This window comes from Micromesistius poutassou (assembly GCF_964030765.1).
Source record: "Micromesistius poutassou genome assembly, chromosome: 16".
Taxonomy (NCBI): Eukaryota; Metazoa; Chordata; class Actinopteri; order Gadiformes; family Gadidae; genus Micromesistius; species Micromesistius poutassou.
The window spans coordinates 17,979,117-17,998,146 of record NC_140286.1 but is presented as its reverse complement, the minus strand read 5'-3'; the positions used below and the strand labels follow the sequence as shown (position 1 = coordinate 17,998,146).

The 19,030-nt window shown below is 40.7% G+C and overlaps 1 protein-coding gene across 1 annotated transcript; it reads left to right on the top strand.

Annotated features, from left to right (window-relative positions):
- Nucleotides 1-16,339: 16,339 nt before the first annotated feature.
- Nucleotides 16,340-18,306, top strand: LOC311360735 (interferon-inducible GTPase 5-like; the record flags this gene model as incomplete). The annotated part of the gene is made up of 2 exons (XM_084480827.1): nt 16,340-16,871; nt 17,066-18,306. The coding sequence occupies 2 exons, from the start codon at nt 16,340-16,342 to the stop codon at nt 17,692-17,694; spliced, it is 1,161 nt and encodes a 386-aa protein (XP_084336953.1). The 3' UTR covers nt 17,695-18,306.
- Nucleotides 18,307-19,030: the final 724 nt, after the last annotated feature.

Here is a 19,030-nt window from a genome sequence, read left to right as displayed (position 1 = left end):
CTGGAGTACAGACAGGAGGCTCTTGGTTGGGTAAAGTGGTTCTGCTGCTACCACTACCCCAGGGGGACGCCTCCTGACAGCCCTCAGACAGCATGGGCCAGGGCCGCTGACCAATACCAGTTGGCTGGAGCAGGCCCAACGCTTGTTCCTCTGCTGTGAGGACCTGGGATGAAGAAATATCGGTTCAGTCTCACCGCCTGCACACAGGGTCTGAGATGACTCAGATTCAACGTTCACGTCCACTCAAACCACTGAGCGTGGCGGTTCAGTGTGAAGCCGTACCGAGACCAGGGCGCAGATGGTGGCCTCATCTTGCTGGGACAAGGGTTTTGATGGGGATCGCATTCTTCTGAGAAACATGCTGTGCCACTTCTGCCTGAGCTGGAACACCAATTTTGCCGTCTGGAAATCAGTGAAGGAAAAAGAATAAACATGTCAAAAACATTGAAACAAAACAAAAGTTCTGAATGTAACCATGGCTCCTGATGATCACATTAGCACTGCCGCATGCATTGGCACCTGCATGTTGATCATGCCTATGCGCAGGTTGAGTACCAATGAAGTTATCTGCCCCTTTTGTGATGTAGATCACAACCTTTTTGAACCAAGATCTACTTTTAAAGTTGATACTGTATCGAGATCTACCAAGCCATATCGAAAGCCATAGCGTAGCCACAATTGAATGTGCACCTATAAAGGACACTGTTTTCTGACACAAAGTTTTTACAGTAATACATTTATTGAAATAAATGTGTGTTGCAAAGAATAAGCACACGTAGGCCTAGGACTGACCTGTAACAACACAACAGAAAATTGGAAGTTTTGATGTATTTAACACAACAGTAGGAGTAGGCTAGTGTGTGGATTTTTTAACTTCGATACAATACCTTGAAAAATATTGATATTCAATACCATTTTCGATACCACAGGAAAACAAAAGAAAGATGGTTGTGCAAGTGAAGTATTCAATGTGGAAATTACTTGGTTAGAGTGGACAAAGCTAGGACACAGCATAAGTGGAAGACAACAATTCCATCTGAAATAATGATCAGTTCATGATCAGGTCATTATCAGTTGGTAGCCCTGTAGTTCTATGAGACACAAACAGGTAGATCTTGAGAACCCGTTGTACAATTTTGACACTTGACCCCTCGATTGAAAGGTCAGGGCAAATATAATTGAATGACACCAAGCCAAACACTCGCAAATACACCATATGGCCACCAGATAGCAATAAACAACAGGTGTTCTGACTGAAGGCAATTTACCTATTTCCTCAGAAACGTTCTTAGTCATTGATGGTCATGGATTATCGGTTTATGGTGGTTTTATGCGATCAATCTCAACTTTGAGGACAAAAACAACAAAGGTAAAACATAGATAGAAAAAAAAAATTCTGCTTGTAAAAAGAAAAGGGGAAGTTTGTTCTAGATTTGTTATTTGCAAGTGTTAGTCACAGAGTAATATGGTTTGGATTGTTAGAATCAGTGGAGACTCAGCTTTCATATAACATATACTGTATATATCCTTTTTTATTATAGTTTTCAAATTTGTGAAAAGATCTCTATTGCTGTCCATGTGCATACTCTTTACTTTCCTTGTTAATTTGCCTCAAATCCAAAGTACTTCTAAACAGCACTTCTGCCGTTTTCTTTCTCTACCAAAACCCGTCGCGGAGGCACTGCACTTGACATGCTAGCAGTGTTGGTTAACCTTCAGCTAACCCCGTCACACAGAGCATTAGAGTTCAGATTCTCTGCCCGAGCCCGACCCGACCCGCGATATTTCCCACCACTACCCTCGGGCCGGGCCTTTGATCAAGCATTTGTGTTTTTTGTTTTTTTTAATCATTGCTTTATTGGCCTAATCTGAGGAGAAAGTTATGCCCTAAACATAAATATTATAGGCCTATATACATTTAGCAGAGTAGGCCTAAGTAACAAATGTGTACAAAGTTGCACAAAGTAAAAAAAAAAAAAAAAAAAAAAAGACGCCACACATGTTGCAGCACACGTGTCTCCTCCACTCATCACAACGGGCCGGCTGTGCTGTGCAGCTAGAGTGCAACATGGAGCTTGGAGACGTAAAGAATAAAATAAGTGGAGTGCTTAATCCGTATGTGAAGCAGGAAAGGTAATCCAGATAGTGAAACAATAGCGCCACTAGCCACTGGAGCATTGCACTATCCATTCCTTTGTTGTTGGTGTGGCGAGCTAGCTGGCATTCAGCTCACTCAGCTGTTGCAGGTAGCCTGCTCAGCGAACAAATAGGCATGGAAAGACCCGGGTCTGGAGAGCGGGTCACAAGCAGGGCAAGGAGCAGGCCGCCAAGTAGATCCTTCTCAAGGAAAATCTTTAGAGTACATTTAGGAACTCAGATTGTCGAACTTCTCATCTCATCTCATCTCATCGTCATCCACTTATCCGGGGTCGGGTCGCGGGGGCAGCAGCTCAAGCAGGGGGCCCCAGACTTCCCTTTCCCGGGCCACATTGACCAGCTCTGACGGGGGGATCCCGAGGCGTTCCCAGGCCAGTGTTGAGATATAATCTCTCCACCTAGTCCTGGGTCTTCCCCGGGGTCTCCTCCCCACTGGTCGTGCCTGGAACACCTCCCAAGGGAGGCGTCCAGTGGGCATCCTTACCAGATGCCCGAACCACCTCAACTGACTCCTTTCTAAGCAGAGGAGCAGCGGCTCTAATCCGAGTTCATCCCGGATGACTGAACTTTATGGGTGATAAACTGTACACAACAATCCCACTCTCGATGCTAAGGAACAGACATAAAAAACACGCATAAAAAACATCAACATACACGCTACTCTCTGTGCCGTCAGGTTGCCACACGAGCAGCGCCCTCCTTAACTACAGATTGACTGGATGGGCACCCCTATCTCTGTCAGATGTATCGCAACAGTCTCGTTTTGCATCCCAATTTACTCCGAAAGAGTGATTTGCTTACTTTTAGTTATCGAACATGGAATCAACCTAAAAAACGAATGTCTCCCTAATCCTGATGTTTGAAAGAATGTTTGTCCTCACTGGCTCTCTGGGGGGTAGTCCGAGAGAGGGCTAAACTCCTTTGTCACATGACTATAACGTCACTATGCGTGTGGAAGGAGCTCGTCTGAATCCAAGGGTTGACTTTGCTCTCTTTGAAGAATGACGTAGCTTTCCTGCGAGGGCGTGAATCTGTTCAAAGTTCTGTAACACTGATTGGGCCTCACTCTACTAGAGACAGCCCCTGGGCCCGGGCCCTCCGCCATGTCACAGGGGCCCCTCCCATGCTCAACGGGACCCCCCCCCCGTGTTACTCGACCGCTAGGGATAACTAACTTGAAAGCAAATGTAGAAGTCAAAATGCAAGTATATATGCCCGTGATTTTAGCTATACTATTTTATTATGGTGGGAGTAAAAATTTAGAAAAAGAAAAAAAAATCCTGAAAAGGAATAAATTAGTGATTAGATTGTTTATTATTCAAATAAATTCATGATATGGTACCCAAATGCTGGGTACCATATCTGCTCCTTGAACGTCATCTGACGTCAACCGTAGCCTACAGACTGTAGGCTGCTGGTTCACTCTCAATTGACAATATGGCCAATCACCAATGAACAAGCAAGGAAGCTTGACATCACACAAATTGTCAATGACTTTGCTGAACGCAAGGCACGTCGAATGTCTTTTTAAAAAAAGTTGCGATGAATAATAGGTTAGCTAAGGCCTGTATACATGCAAGGTTGCAAAATGGCATTTTGACTTTTCCTAAAAACTACCAAAATTTTTAAGTCAATTATATAGGCTAGAATATAGGATATAAAGGAAAATAAATAATTATAATAAATAATTATAATAAATTAAATAAAACAGTTAAGCCTTATTATTATGACCCAGGCCTTATAATCTGTTTGTTTATAATATATATATATAGGCCTATATTTCAGATGTGGTTCAGTTGTGTGTATGTGGCTTTATTTTGTTGGAATCTTTGTTGTATATGTTTACAGTTCAGCTGGTCCCAACACCGGATTAATAGGGAGGGTTGGCATCAGGAAGTAAACTCTAGTAATGAGAATAGCCTATGTGTACCTGAAAGTGAGAGAGAATGCTGATGATGAGCTTAATGTAGGCCTCCACTCTTCGTGTGTGTGTGTGTGTGTGTGTGTGTGTGTGTGTGTGTGTGTGTGTGTGTGTGTGTGTGTGTGTGTGTGTGTGTGTAGAGAGGAGATCTGTCCTATACAGAATATGTCAAATATATTGCAATGCCAAACTGCACATTTAATTCTAAAATTGTTTACATTTATGGCAAAAGCGTGCTCACGCTTAAATCTCCCAGACTTGATGGTCCTCTGAAGTCCCTGGTCACCCAAATCCAAGAAGGGAAATGTGTTCATTTGTGCTCAATGTGTTGACACAGGAAGGTAACTTCAAACAGTTATGGTCCAGAACAACCATTCCAGTCTCTTCACGTTGCGTTTTGATTGATAGTAACTTCATATCAAACTATGACCATCCCCGTTAACCAGCCCCATAGATAGAGGCGACGGAGAAAAAGAGATTTAAAGTTGATGTTGTTTGTCATCCATCAAAGTTTGATAAAGAAATAATAATATTTACTGCCGTCAACAATTTTTCTGTCAACCATTTTTTCCGTGGTGATAGGGTACGACCAGTTTGATTGACATCTGGGTTGAACCGTTGGGCAAACGAGTGACAGTGTTTTCATACAGAATTCGGTATATTCAGAATTTGGTTTAAGGTTTAGTTTTCCTTCCAAGAATTTAATTTAATATATATATTTTCTTTTAATTATTCTTTGATTGAAGAATATCTTTATTTTTAATAATTGTACCTCAGTGGGTACCCTGATGTGGATATGGCCTACATAACAAGAGGTCACAGATGACTATATCGGTATAGATCCACTAGGCATATGTATCAGATATTTCATTATAAGGTATTAAATGGAACTGCTGAGCAATGACTCTTACCTCACTCTCCAGCTGGAAGTCGATCCATTCATTGATTTTCAACCTGGCGAGATGCATTGTGGAACTCTCTTCATCAGCCTCACTATCACTGCTGTCATGCAGCCCACCAGCTTACACACACACACACACACACACACACACACACACACACACACACACACACACACACACACACACACACACACACACACACACACACACGTTTTGAACATTCACATTTTGGACCCTGGAACCAAGACACCCCCTCAGAGGTACGGTTACCCCTGGGGTAAAGATGGTAAGAACATCGTATGTACAAAACGTGCCACAAGCAGGGCTGTCCGGCTGCATACTATCTGAAAACTAATTCTAGCCAATACATGGTAAAAAACCCTATTAGGATAACACAATATGTGTTTTTTTATTAAATGTTTTAGTTTCAGCAACAATATTCCAAATGTAACCTAAATGTACCCCTTAAATATATAAGTATATAATAATAAATATATAATAATAAATAAGTATAAAATAAATATTTATATTTATAATAAATATAAATATATTAGTTCTTCCATCAATGCCTTCCTAATTCTCCCAGTAGTGCCATCTTTGTATCTTTTGTGAAAATGTAGTGAACTACTTCATAAGTTCCTAAGATACCTCTTCATAAAATTGTCGAAATTTAGGCCATTTCCAAAATATGTGCATATGGTTGAAAATGTGTGTGCCACAATTTCTCCATTTATGAGTGTGTTGGGTCTTGTAATTTCCTTCCATCTTCATTCCCTTCATGGATTTGAATTGGTTAATAGATGTGTTTCGGTCAGGCCCGGTTCTACGGGGGTGCATTAGCATGCATTGCACCCCCAAAAAAATTGTTTGCACCCTCAATTGAAAAAAGGAGGGAGTGAATTATTTTTTTTTTTTTATAAATATGATAAAAAAAAATAAAACACTTGCTCACAAAACTAATTGTTCCATTAAATACCGTTGTTTGCTGCATTTATTTTGTTCACTAAACCGATAAGAACGTTATTATTATTATGACAGGTGCGCGTGAACTGCGCCCCGTCCGGCGGCGCGCACGTCAGTGACATTAAACTTCTTCGGCAGCAACAATTAGGCATTTACAATGGATATCCGAAAATAAAAAAGAACACAGCAAAAGAATCCAATACATCAGACTGTATAACCGTTGTGAACACTAGCACTAGCAACGCTAGCTCAATCCTGCCCGACTCGCTGCCTTTGCCGGCGCCGCTCTCACTCCCGGACAAGCAACCTTTGCCGGCGCCACTGTGTTGTTCATAAGAACCCATAATTGCCAATTGTGTTTTGATTGTATTTATTTACAATCTTGTGAACTTTAAGAAAGGCACTATGTATTACTAATTACTTTTTGTGAAAATAACATTCCGAATTGGGTTTTATCTGTCAGCATTAAAAGTTTTGGGCAGCAGAATAAGCACTTATTGACATAAGTGGTTCACATAAAGGTGCATCTCATAATATTAGAATATCAGGGAAAAGCTATTTTTTTGTAATTTAATTCAAAAGGTTCCATATAATCTAGATGTATTAGACATGAAGTGATATATTTCAAGCATTATCTTGTGAATGATAATGTAAAATTATTTTGTGACATTTAGTGGTTCACTTATATAAATACAGAGCATGTTTTATGTTTTATGTTTATGTTGTTAAATGATTTGGTCTCACAAGGCTACAGTGCTGCTTGAAAGTATGTGAACCTCTTGAGCCTTTTCAAATTTGATTTAATTTAACCATTATTAATTCATTCTCATATGCAAAGCTTGGATATCAATAAGCTAACGTTGCAGCTGAAATGTTCTCCACATCACAAGACATGATGTGATACCATCTTTTAAGCACAGTAAATGTTTTTGTCCCAACATGTCAGTAGAACTACCCAGAAGTGCTTGTCAATCTACTGGTAGAAAGGCCTGTGTAAAAAGCGAAGTCTGAACTGAAGCTGGGTAGCTGGTTTTACTATAGTACTGGTGCACCCCCTGTAATCTCAGATGCACCCCGGGGCATTCTGTTCTGGAACCGGGCCTGGTTTCGGTGCATATTTCGTCCCATGTGTCCTCTGGTATGTCTTATCTTTCTTTCTCTGATGTCATTTCATGAAGGTCTTTTCAATTGAAGTCGGCTCCAAGACTGAATGTCATTCTTTAAATTTTGATAAAACATTCTTTAATTTTTAATATCTGAAATTTTGGCTGCCATCCTTATGGAGTTGGTATAGATTAGTGAGTCCACGTTCTCAACATTTTCTTATGTTAAAATATATCTTAAACATCGGTATAGGCATCCCTCCTACATACAACCGTTCTATAAGCGTAGCTGGGTTGAACCCACAGTTTTTAAATTAGCCAGAATTAGATCTATATCAGGAGTCTCTGCTCAGCAACTTACAGCAGTTCTGGTTTTATATTGGGTTGAGTAGTTTGCAGAGCAGCTGATAAACCCTACCCACCTACCCAGATTCCTTTACCCACACACCACTTTGGAGAATTAGACCCCTGCCAGCAAATTATATAAACCGAAAATTTTGCCAATAGCTGAGGAGTTTACTATTAAGTTTAAATTATTATTATTTTTTAACATAGACTTTATAGACTACAGCTACACACTCAATGTGACCGATTGTTTATCCTCACAATCCTCATGGATCTTGACAGAGCCAGTAACATCAAAGTGCCTCACAGTTTAGAAATTCATGTTCCTCCATGTTGAAACGCTGAGTGAACAGCGTAGTCAAACACAGCATTTTCCCTGAAGATAATCACAACCATATTAATATCAGGTTGGATTTTAAGGTGTTATGACTTAGTTATGAAGACCTAAATATCCTTTGGACCATTGATCTATTGATCAAGCAGTTTTAAAAAGAAGTTAAAAAAAAAAAATCACAAATGGTCCAAGAACCACCAATGCAGAAGATACATGCCCGATGATAAAGAATACAATACCAGTTCTGGTGGTCTGCAGCGCCGAGCTGGGCAGCTTGGCACAGCCACCGAACACGGCCACGGTGACAGGAGTCACCAGAGAACAGCAACGGATGGCCGTCCTCCTGTCCACCTGGAACAGCTCGTCATAGATCACCCAGTCCGTCGGAAGGGTCTGGACAGACTGGGCTTCTCCATGAGCTGTTGGATCCTAAGAAGAGAGGAACAAAAACACAGTTGACATGTATGTCATATGTTTATATTGTGGCAACCCGGCCCGAACACAGCGGCCCGTGAAGCCCAGAGGGCAGGTGACCCAGGGGGTCTACCTCCCTTTGGCACTAGAGGGCGCTCGGGACCGCAGCATTGCGACAACAATCAACGCAATGGAAAACACCTGCGCAGGTGAGGGGCATAAAAGTGATGTGGACGCGCTGTCTAATGGGAAGCATGTGGTTGCAGCGAGAGGAAACCGAGATCCTTGGACCAGACGATTGAGACGTAACCACCGAGAGAACCCCGACGGAGTAACCGGAGATCCCGCCGCGCACCGGGACCGGGGCCGTGTCGTGTGGAGAGACCGGGGAACCCCAGAGGCTCACGGAGCCCAGCCTTTTAGTTCTAGTTAATAACCGGTGTGAGTGGACCTCCACGTATGATTTTTGATTTAATAAATGCGCCTATTTTTCGGCTTTTTGCATTAAGACTCTCGTTCTGATTGGGGGGAGCCGGGACAGCACGAAGCCGGGTTACCACAATATGTCAATTTGCCGGTGGGGGTCTAATTCTCTATTTTTTATATAAACATTAACGTTTTGATACTGCCAAATATGCTCGTCTAATGTCTGCATTTTTCCCGGCATGGTCCGCGCATTTACACTGACCGAGGTAATATACTGGCTTGATTTCACACCCAAATTTACCCTCTCGGACCCTACACATATTGGGGGTTTAATTTTCATGTAAATGCAATGAGACGGCTTCGCGGTTCCAGGGGCAGGACTTGGGTAGAGGTGTCGCTGCGTTGTCTCTACAACAGAGGCAACGCAGCGACATCAACATGAGTAGCTTTAACGAGAGACAGTGAAATCCGCGAGTTGCTGACCATCATGGGAGAGAAGGTGATGCAATCGCATTTAACGAAGACGGGGAAAGATGGTGCGATCTACGAGAAAGACCCAGAGGAACTTTCCTTACGAGGCTTTCGTCGGGATAAAAAACATGTGGTCTGCAAAATAAGGAATATGTTGGCGTTTTTTCACTTGTAAATAGTAGCCTACACTGAGATATCGTCTACTCAATCTTGGATGTGAGTGGCATGAAAAAAACAACACATTCGGAGCATGCAAATTGTTCTAAAGAGGTCTACTTTCCATGCGTAGCCCCGCCTACTCCAATGAAACAAGAAAGCCGGCTCCGTGACGAAGGCAGTTTATACCCCCTCGGTTTTAGACAGGCAAGACAGTGAAATTGCATGGTGTGCTATGCCGCGAATGTGCTGGCTTGGCAGTGTAAAAATGCCTATATATACATATATACATACACACATACGTATATAAAATAAATAAATACTTACTACATACTTACTTACTACTTTCACTGTGATTTTGCCCACAGAATGTCAACATTGATATCCAAATTATTATTATTTTTTGTTCCACTTACTTACATTAAATTACACTTGCAGTAAGTGACTGCCTGATTACAATTCCCAAATCTGTATTGCTACTTATTTTAATTTAACTATACTTAGTAACTGTTGGTTTACAATTTTACTAGTAGGTAACTGCCTGTTTACAATTCCCAAATCGGTGGTGTTCCGTAAGTTTCATATTCAACCCACACTGTTTTTAGTTTTTTCACTAACATACACAATAGCTACTCAAGGAATTACTTTTTCTGTCTCCCCCGACAATACATCTAAGATTGTTCCATTGAACCTATAAATCGGAATAACCATGCACCCATTGTGCTGAAAGTAGATCTTTGTATGCATTTTTTTTTTCAGATACTGGAGGTTAATCGTATCTCTACAAGTCAGAAACTGTAGAAATTTTTAAGTAAAACACTGAAAGAATATTTTGAGATCAATGATAATGTGAAGTTAACCCTTAAATTTTGTGGGAGGGAGCAAAAGCAGTAATAAGAGGAAAAATTATACATATCATCAAAAATAAAGAGACAGCGACTTGAGGAACAATTACACAGCACAAAAAAAGAACAACTAACATTGCTACAGAACTTAAGGAGGCAAGAAAAGTCTTGGACAAACTCTTGCCATATAAAGCGGAAGGGGAATTAAGATTTTCCAGACAGATACTACGAGATGGAGAATAGAGCAGTCTCCAAGGTCTCTCATCCTACACTGAGTAAAACAGTATCTCAACCCAAAGAGGTAGCAGATGCCTCTACCAGATCATTCTACCAAATCCTATACAAAGAACCCAGCTTACAAGCATCAGCGGCGAATACTGATAACTTCCTCACTGGTTTATAGTTCCCCACACTGTCAGAGGATGCATCAAAACAGATGATAACACCAATTACAGAAATAGAAATAAGAGATAATAATAAGAAAAAAGCAACACATCTCCAGGAGTCGATGGATTTCCTGGAGAATTATATAAATGCTTCATAAATCACCTAGCACCCATTCTAACTAAGGTGTTTAGATACTCCCTATCCAAGAACAACCCTCCGGAGACACATTCACAGGCTATCTGTGATTCATAAAGAAGGGAAAGACCCAACACTCTGTGAAGGATACAGACCCATTAGCTTGATATGCAATGATCAGTAATTACTGACAAGTATTTTAGCACATCGACTTCAAAAACATATTACTACTTTGATTAATCCAGACCAAACAGGGTTCATCCCCAACAGGCAGGGTGCTAAAACATAAGAAGAACCCTAAACTTCATTACTTCTGCTAAAATAAACAAACAAACATCAATGTTGATAAGCTTTGATGCACAGAAAGCGTTTGACACAGTAAATTGGGACTTCTTGTACAAAACGCTATCTGCAATGGGATTTCACCCAGAATTTGTAAATTGGGTCAGGAAATCAACAAGAATCCAAAATCACGTGTAAGAGTAAACGGATGCTGTTCTTAATTATTTGACCTGCAGAGGGAGGTGAGATACGGGGATTGTCTTAACCCCCAGCTCTTTGCTATAAATATTGAACCTCTGGCAGCTTCTATAAGACAAAATGAGGAAATAAAAGGCATAAAAGACATGGAAAATAAGGAGCACCAGATATCTCTTTATGCAGATGATATCTTAACCTTTATAAGTGAAATATATATATATATATATATATATATATATATATAATAAATATGGAGAACTCAAAATCAGGAGGAAATGATGTTAGTTGGACACTGGCCAATTAAATTCTCAGGAAGGCTTGATTTCCACTGGTCTCAAGGATTTAGATACTTGGGAATTATTATTACAACAGACAGAGTTAAAGCCAACTATGGGAACTTGATGGGACACATAAAAGCGGACCTTACAAGATGGGAAATCCTGCCACTCTTCCTGATAGGAAGAATAGAAACTATACCAATGAACATTTTACCAAGGTTTCTCTTTCTATTCCGAACACTAACTATCTATTTTCCTGTTTCCACCTTTACTATATTGGATAAATGGCTGTCCAAATTCATTTGGCAAAGCAAGCGACCCAGACTTAAATTGAAAAGACTACTCTGCCCAAAAGAAAGCGGAGGCCTGGACTTGACCAGCCTGAAAAACTATTATTGAGCAGCCCAACTCAGATCAATGGTTGCTTGGATATCTTTAGACACTGACACTATATGGGTTGGAATGGAGCAGAGTGAATGCCCACATTTACCATTGGATACAATCCCATTCTTAAATCAAGACATATGGGGGAAGAAGAAGATTGCTAATGTATGGAGTAAAAACACCTTAAAAATATGGTCAATTGTGAGGAAAAAAATACAACTTCCCATCACCAATTCCAGAGCTATAAAGATAGCAAACAACTGAGTTCTCCACAGCTAGGCTAGACAAGGGATTCCTGAAATGTAAGGAAAGGGGTTTACTGGATTTGGACCAGTTGTTTGACGGAGCAGTCCTAAAATCATTTGAACAGCTCAAAGATAAATGACTTACCAAACAAAGACTTCTTGAGGTACTTTCAAATTAGACACTATTTACAAAGTCATCAAGAATGGGAAAAGCTTTGCTCCTTACCAACAAGGATAGATCACTTATTTATATCAACAACTAAAGGAATCGTGGGTAACATTTTACAATAAGGTACGCAAAAATGTGGGTAGTTACTGAGGAACGAATGAGTAACTCATTCGTTCCTCAGTAACTCCTCAGTAACTACTGAGGAGTTACTGGTAAACAGACTAGGGGATACTGTATTCGTTACTGAGTAACAAATGATTAACGACCAGGGCCCTAACTGGGGCCCTAACAGGGCCCTAAAGTGACAGTTACTCAGTAACTACTGAGGAGTTACTGGTAAACAGACTAGGGGATACTGTATTAATTAATCATTCTGTGAAATAGCAAACTGACCAATTGATTATGAAAGCAACTGAATTTTCCTGGGATTTCACAATTAGTTAATAAATTAACAAGGCACAGACAGGATGATTGTCATATTTTAATAAAGATATTCACAATACATACATTAATATTCACATTTAAGGTTTATTATATGGCATTAGTAATGTTGAAGGCTTAAAAGCAATTGTCCACCGCTGCAGGGCACGCTTTAAACCTGCCGCTCTTGGTTTCAAGTGCTGTCGAGGGCTGGCTTGGGTCCCACACTGGATCAACTGGTAGAGCTGGATCTGACTGATGATGAGTTGTTACTCTTTCATGAACCATTCGTTCACCAGTAGTTAAGCTTTTTGAATCATTCGTTTACCAGTAGTGAAGCTTTTTGTGTACCTTCATGTAAAGTAATGCATCATACTGAGTTGTTACTCTTTTGCGAACCATTCGTTCACCAGTAGTTAAGTTTTGAATCATTCGTTTACCAGTAGTGAAGCTTTTTGAACCATTCGTTTACCAGTAGTGAAGCTTTTTGGGTACCTTAATGTAAAGTCATGCATCTTTCGCAAACCATTCGTTCACCAGTAGTTAAGCTTTTTCAATCATTCGTTCATTCACCCAATCTGCCATGACAAAACACTTGCCCTCCATCGTCCAAAAAAAGTCGAGCAAAATTAATCTCACCCATTAACAGTCGAAATCTTAACTAAACAGGAAAACAATCTGACATGACAAACTTACCCTCCATTGTGCATGAAGATGCAGACCAGAGATGATGTCGCTGGCTCTGTGCCTGCCTGTGCACGCTGCACCATCGCCAACGAGAACCCGCATGAGAGATGTGACGCATGGCCGTAACCCCGCCCCCGGGCGAGATGCCCTACTTTTTCAGAGTCCCCACTAAAATTTACCTGACTCTCACCAGATAAATTTCGTTCCACCTATCTCCACTCATCCATCTGGGATCGCTCCATTGAAGAGGTGCTTTAGAAGACTGGGCCTTATCAAAAATCCTTGCATATGATTTGATAAACCACTTGTCCGTCATTTTTATTGAGGTGCTACTTCAACCACTCACATCGAAACCAACCCGTGACGCTTGCTTCCTCGATGCGAGCCGTCTGAATCAAAACAGTCGCTTCTCCGCTATGTCACATCTATAAAAATCCTGCCCGGCGGTCCTGATTGGCTCTACCATTTTCTGGTAGTCCCCAAATACCTCCCAACGGGAGCGATCCCAGATGGATGAGTGGAGCCAGGCGGAACGAAATTCATTCACGCCGGGTGATTCACTTCATTTTGCCATTTCACTAAATTACTTTTACTAAAACATATTTTCAACCTCACATTGCACTACAGCACACACCTTTTTCTGCAGGAAATTCATTTTCTAGTTTCAGTTGTGTTTTCCTCCTCCAGCCGTGGTTTCTTGGAAACCACGTGTGTTGCCTATTATCTCAGAGGCCCCTCCCTCCTCTGCCTGCTCTTAAACGGGCTTTCCTGTCACATTCACATTCAGTCTTTCAGCAGACGCTTGTACCAAATCAACTTCCAAAGCATCAACATCAGCAAAGCAACAAAATGTAAGGACTGCCGTTGAAGTACATATATGATTGAAGATATCTATAGGAATGATACCCTAACCCTAACCCTGATATTGATTCTAAGGGGGTCCAAGGAGAGCAGCTGCCCCCCAAATGCATCGACTTCAACTGCAGAAATGTGAGTAGTGGTTGAAATAAGTCTAACATCGTCTGACTCTCTTGCGAAGGAGCATTGGGGCTTCTCCATTCCTGTACTGGGGCTTATCACAGATATTTACGAATTGTGGTTTGAGTCTAATTTAATATTCTAATATTGCAGGTTGTATTAGTTAGCTTAGTAGCAAGGTATGGAGGACATTATCAATGTTTAGTCCAATGGATAGATATGTAAAACCAATTAAATACTGAATAACAATGGCTAGATGCAATTTCTTTATTTTCCTCTTCATTTGTAGATATATTTATTTATATACAAATTGATATCCGCTTGTGTTCACTTATACATTTATTTATATACACTTATACATTTTTGCAACGTATACCATTTCTTGTTTAATTTATTTCCATGTTTATTAATTTCCCTGTTGATTTATTTCAACATTTATTCATTTCCCCATACTAAAAATCGTAGAGCAGGAACAGGAAGGACCCTAACCCTAACCCTAACAGGAAGAGCCACAAACACAACTTCTGACGATTTCAACCTCAATCTTTGTGTTGTGACATTTATTTCTAAAATGAATGCAACCAATGTCATATCTAACCCTAACCCTAAATGACCACTTGACAGAGTGGACAGCGGAACATGACTGTGGTTCCTTTTCTGTGTAATTTTGGGTTTACAACTTGTAGTTGTAAACCCAACCAAACACCAATGAAAAAGATGACAAACATGTCAGATAAAATTTCATACAAACGAATAACCACCTATTTTGGATTTGAATACAGCTATTTTCAACAAAAGGGGACAGGTTTGCACCTCTGATAAACGTTACAACAAAATTGAACGACTTAGCATATCTTAACGTTAACGACCGTAATTTGAAGTTCAATCTGCCATGACAAAACACTTACCCTCCATCATCCAAAAAAAGTCGAGCAAAATTAATCTCACCCATTAACAGTCGAAATTTTAACTAAACAGGAAAACAATCTGACATGACAAACTTACCCTCCATCGTGCATGAAGATGCAGACCACAGATTATGTCGCTGGCTCTGTGCCTGCCTGTGCACGCTGCACCATCGCCAACGAGAACCCGCATGAGAGATGTGACGCATGGCCGTAACCCCGCCCCCGGGCGAGATGCCCTACTTTTTCAGAGTCCCCACTAAAATTTACCTGACTCTCACCAGATAAATTTCGTTCCACCTATCTCCACTCATCCATCTGGGATCGCTCCATTGAAGAGGTGCTTTAGAAGGCTGGGCTTTATCAAAAATCCTTGCATATGATTGGATAAACCACTTGTCCGTCATTTTTATTGAGGTGCTACTTCAACCACTCACATCGAAACCAACCCGTGACGCTTGCTTCCTCGATGCGAGCCGTCTGAATCAAAACAGTCGCTTCTCCGCTACATCACATCTATAAAAGTCCTGCCCGGCAGTCCTGATTGGCTCTACCATTTTCTGGTAGTCCCCAAATACCTCCCAACGGGAGCGATCCCAGATGGATGAGTGGAGCCAGGCGGAACGAAATTCATTCACGCCGGGTGCAAACTAGCGATTCATGATACTAACGATATGCGTCGGTGTAGAAAGTCAATTGCGCTGGGTGCAAGATAGGGCCCAAAATGTCTTTGTGTTTACAATTTGTTTTGTCGAACAATTAAGGTCACCCGTGAGCTACTTTCTTTTACATTTATTTATAGGTTGTATTCCCCAGACAAGAATAAATGTCGAAAGCAGGAAGCAACACAAACACATGCCTGTGACAACTCAACCCACATTGTTTGTGTTGTAACATTTATTTCCAGAATTAATGCAACAGATTAAGGTATATTTTGTGTACATGGCAAACTAAGCAGCATATAGACTACACAGCTCATATCTCAGATATATGCCCAATAGTAAAACGGAGTAGAACATGACTTTGTTCGGTTTCATTGTAGTTGAATGTTTCCCATTGTGTGGCTGCAGCTGTGTGTTGGCCAATTACACTGCACGCCTGTCCTGTGTGATAATAATCAAGTTTAAATTAAAAGGTTAAGGTCTAAGTTCAACTTACCTACCAGGCAAGAAAGTGAATAAACCCTTCATTTTGTATTTCTTATTCATAAAGGATGGCCGAAGGATCAAACAAAATGATTGAAGATATCAAAAAGGCCCTGGAAAACGATGATACAGACTCAGCTGCATCAATAACCAACAAGTATTTGGAAGATACAAATAAAATTCCACTGAACATTGCTGTCACAGGAGAATGTGGATCTGGAAAGTCCACATTTGTAAATGCCTTCAGGGGGATAGACGGCACAGATGATGGAGCGGCCCCTACTGGTGTTGTGGAAACGACCATGAAGCCTGATCCTTACCCACATCCAATACACCCAAATGTTACATTATGGGATCTCCCGGGAATCGGAACCACCAAATTCCCAGCTGATAAGTACCTGAAGCACGTTGAGTTTAAAAAGTTTGATTTCTTTATCCTTGTATCAGCTGATCGCTTCAGAGAGAATGATGCCAAGCTGGCTCAGGAGATCAAGAAAATGGGCAAGGAGTTATATTTTGTCCGCTCTAAGATTGACCACAATCTACGTGATGAGCAAAGGAGCCAGAGGGAGTACAATGAAGAAAAGACACTTCAGGAAATCAGGAAAAACTGCATTCAAGGTTGTCTTTTCTGGGGAGCACTTCTCAATGTTTCATTAAATATATATATTTATGTTCCTTGAATTAGATCAAATATATGTATATGACTATGCTATGCTGAGTCTCAGTAAAGTCTGATACAGTACAGTTTAAACATGTATTCCCACACGCCTTTCTAACCACATTAAGTTCAACCTGTATTCCATTTCCAACAGGACTTGAAGAACAAGGTGTGGTGTCTCCTCAGGTCTTCCTGGTGTCTAGTTTGGATCTCCATTTGTACGACTTCCCTGCCTTCCAGGAGACCATGGAGAGAGAGCTTCCTTCACACAAGAGAAATGTTCTGATCTTAGCCCTTCCCAACATCTGCAAAAGCACCATTTACAAGAAGAAAAAGGTTTTCCGTTCACAAATAAAGTACTATGCTTTACTGTCTGCAGTTATAGGAGCTGCACCTGTCCCAGGGCTTTCCATTGCAGCTGATTTAGCCATCCTGGTCGGTGTTCTTACAAAATATTTGTTTACGTTTGGTCTCGATAAAAAGTCGGTGGAGAAACTTTCCAGGACTACAAAAATACCTGTAGATGATTTAAGGGCAGTGTTGAAATGTCTTTGTTCTGGAAAGGATGTCACACAAGAGCTTGTTCTTTTAATACTGCGATCTGCTACAATTGGTGTAGTTTGTTTGGCAGCAGAGGAAGGTTCCAGATGGATTCCTTTTCTAGGAATCCCAATAGCGGCTGCACTTTCTTTCGCTTCTATTTACACGTTTTTGAGTTCTATTCTTGACAGCTTATCTATTGACGCAGAAAATATTCTGACGAAGGCATTTGACATTAAGTAATGTCAGGTCATGCTCTAGCATTTAGCGATGAGGAACAATGAACACTTCAACTAAAACAAACCTTTTAAAATGCAATAAGGGACAACTCAATTCAATAGTCATTAGTAGAAAGTGTTTATGTTCATGCTTCGAGTTTAGTTTAATTACTGGTGAACCATGACATTGGGAAAATGATTAGTTATAATGGTTTGAATGGGCATGATATGTCCAGGCCTGTATATCCACAGCAGGGCTAACAGGGCCAGTGGCCAGGGGCCCACGGCCACAAGAAGGCCCTGAACCCAAAGGCCAATTGTAATATAATCATTTTATATTGATGAACAGATATTTGTACAGTCACTGGAGGAGAGAATGGATACATTGTTATATTCTAATAGATAACAGCTAAACAACAATTAAAGCGGATTACAATGAGGCACAACAGTAACAAATCTTATTTCTCTGTCTTTCTATTTCATCTCATTATCCAATTACTATGATACATTGAACTTACTTTTGTTTGATCTGATGCCAAGTTCAACTGTATTTCCCTTAGTCACTTAATGGAAAGATTATTGTTTATATTGTTATTCTTACATTTGTATTAAGTTGTATTCAACCATGACAAAACTCAAAATGTAAATAAAATAAAAAGGTTTTGTGATTATTAGCCTACAATAGATTGTAAACTCAATCGCTACCTCGAAATGTTGAATGCAGTTTCTGGCGTTTCCTCTAAGCACTTTGTCATGCATTTCCACTATTTCCACACAACTATCCCAGCAACAAACATAGTTCCTGGGATAGTAGTAAAAACTGTAAAAACATAGTAAAAACTGGTCTCAGGACGCAATCCATATTTGCAACAGCAATTTGATTGAATATTGAATCAATACAGCTTGGTTAAGGGGATAATATACATATTTCAGTTTTACAGTGAAATAAACGCACCACCAAAGATTTAGTCAAGTCAAGGTAGAAGTTATATGGAAGTCATATTGTGGCGACTACGGGACGCCAGTCAAAATCATCCGCGCCGTGAAGCGGTTTTCTATTATCTATCATATGAATTTTCCGACACCACTGTGTGGGGGAATTGGCATATTGGCGCCCCCTCCGGCTGCAGGCGCCCCTGCTTGCTGAGAAGGTGCCGTGCACAGAAGCTGTGTGAGAAGGGGAAAAGGGGAGGGGGGCGGGGCCTGCCCGGTCCCTAGTGCGCATGTCGGCTCTGCGGAGACCGGCTGATGATGTGGCATCATGGATAAAGAAAAATGAAATATATCACTGTATTAAGTCATATTTTATTTATTTATTAGACCAAAAAAGAATAACGCATTTGACATTGTAGTGGAGATAA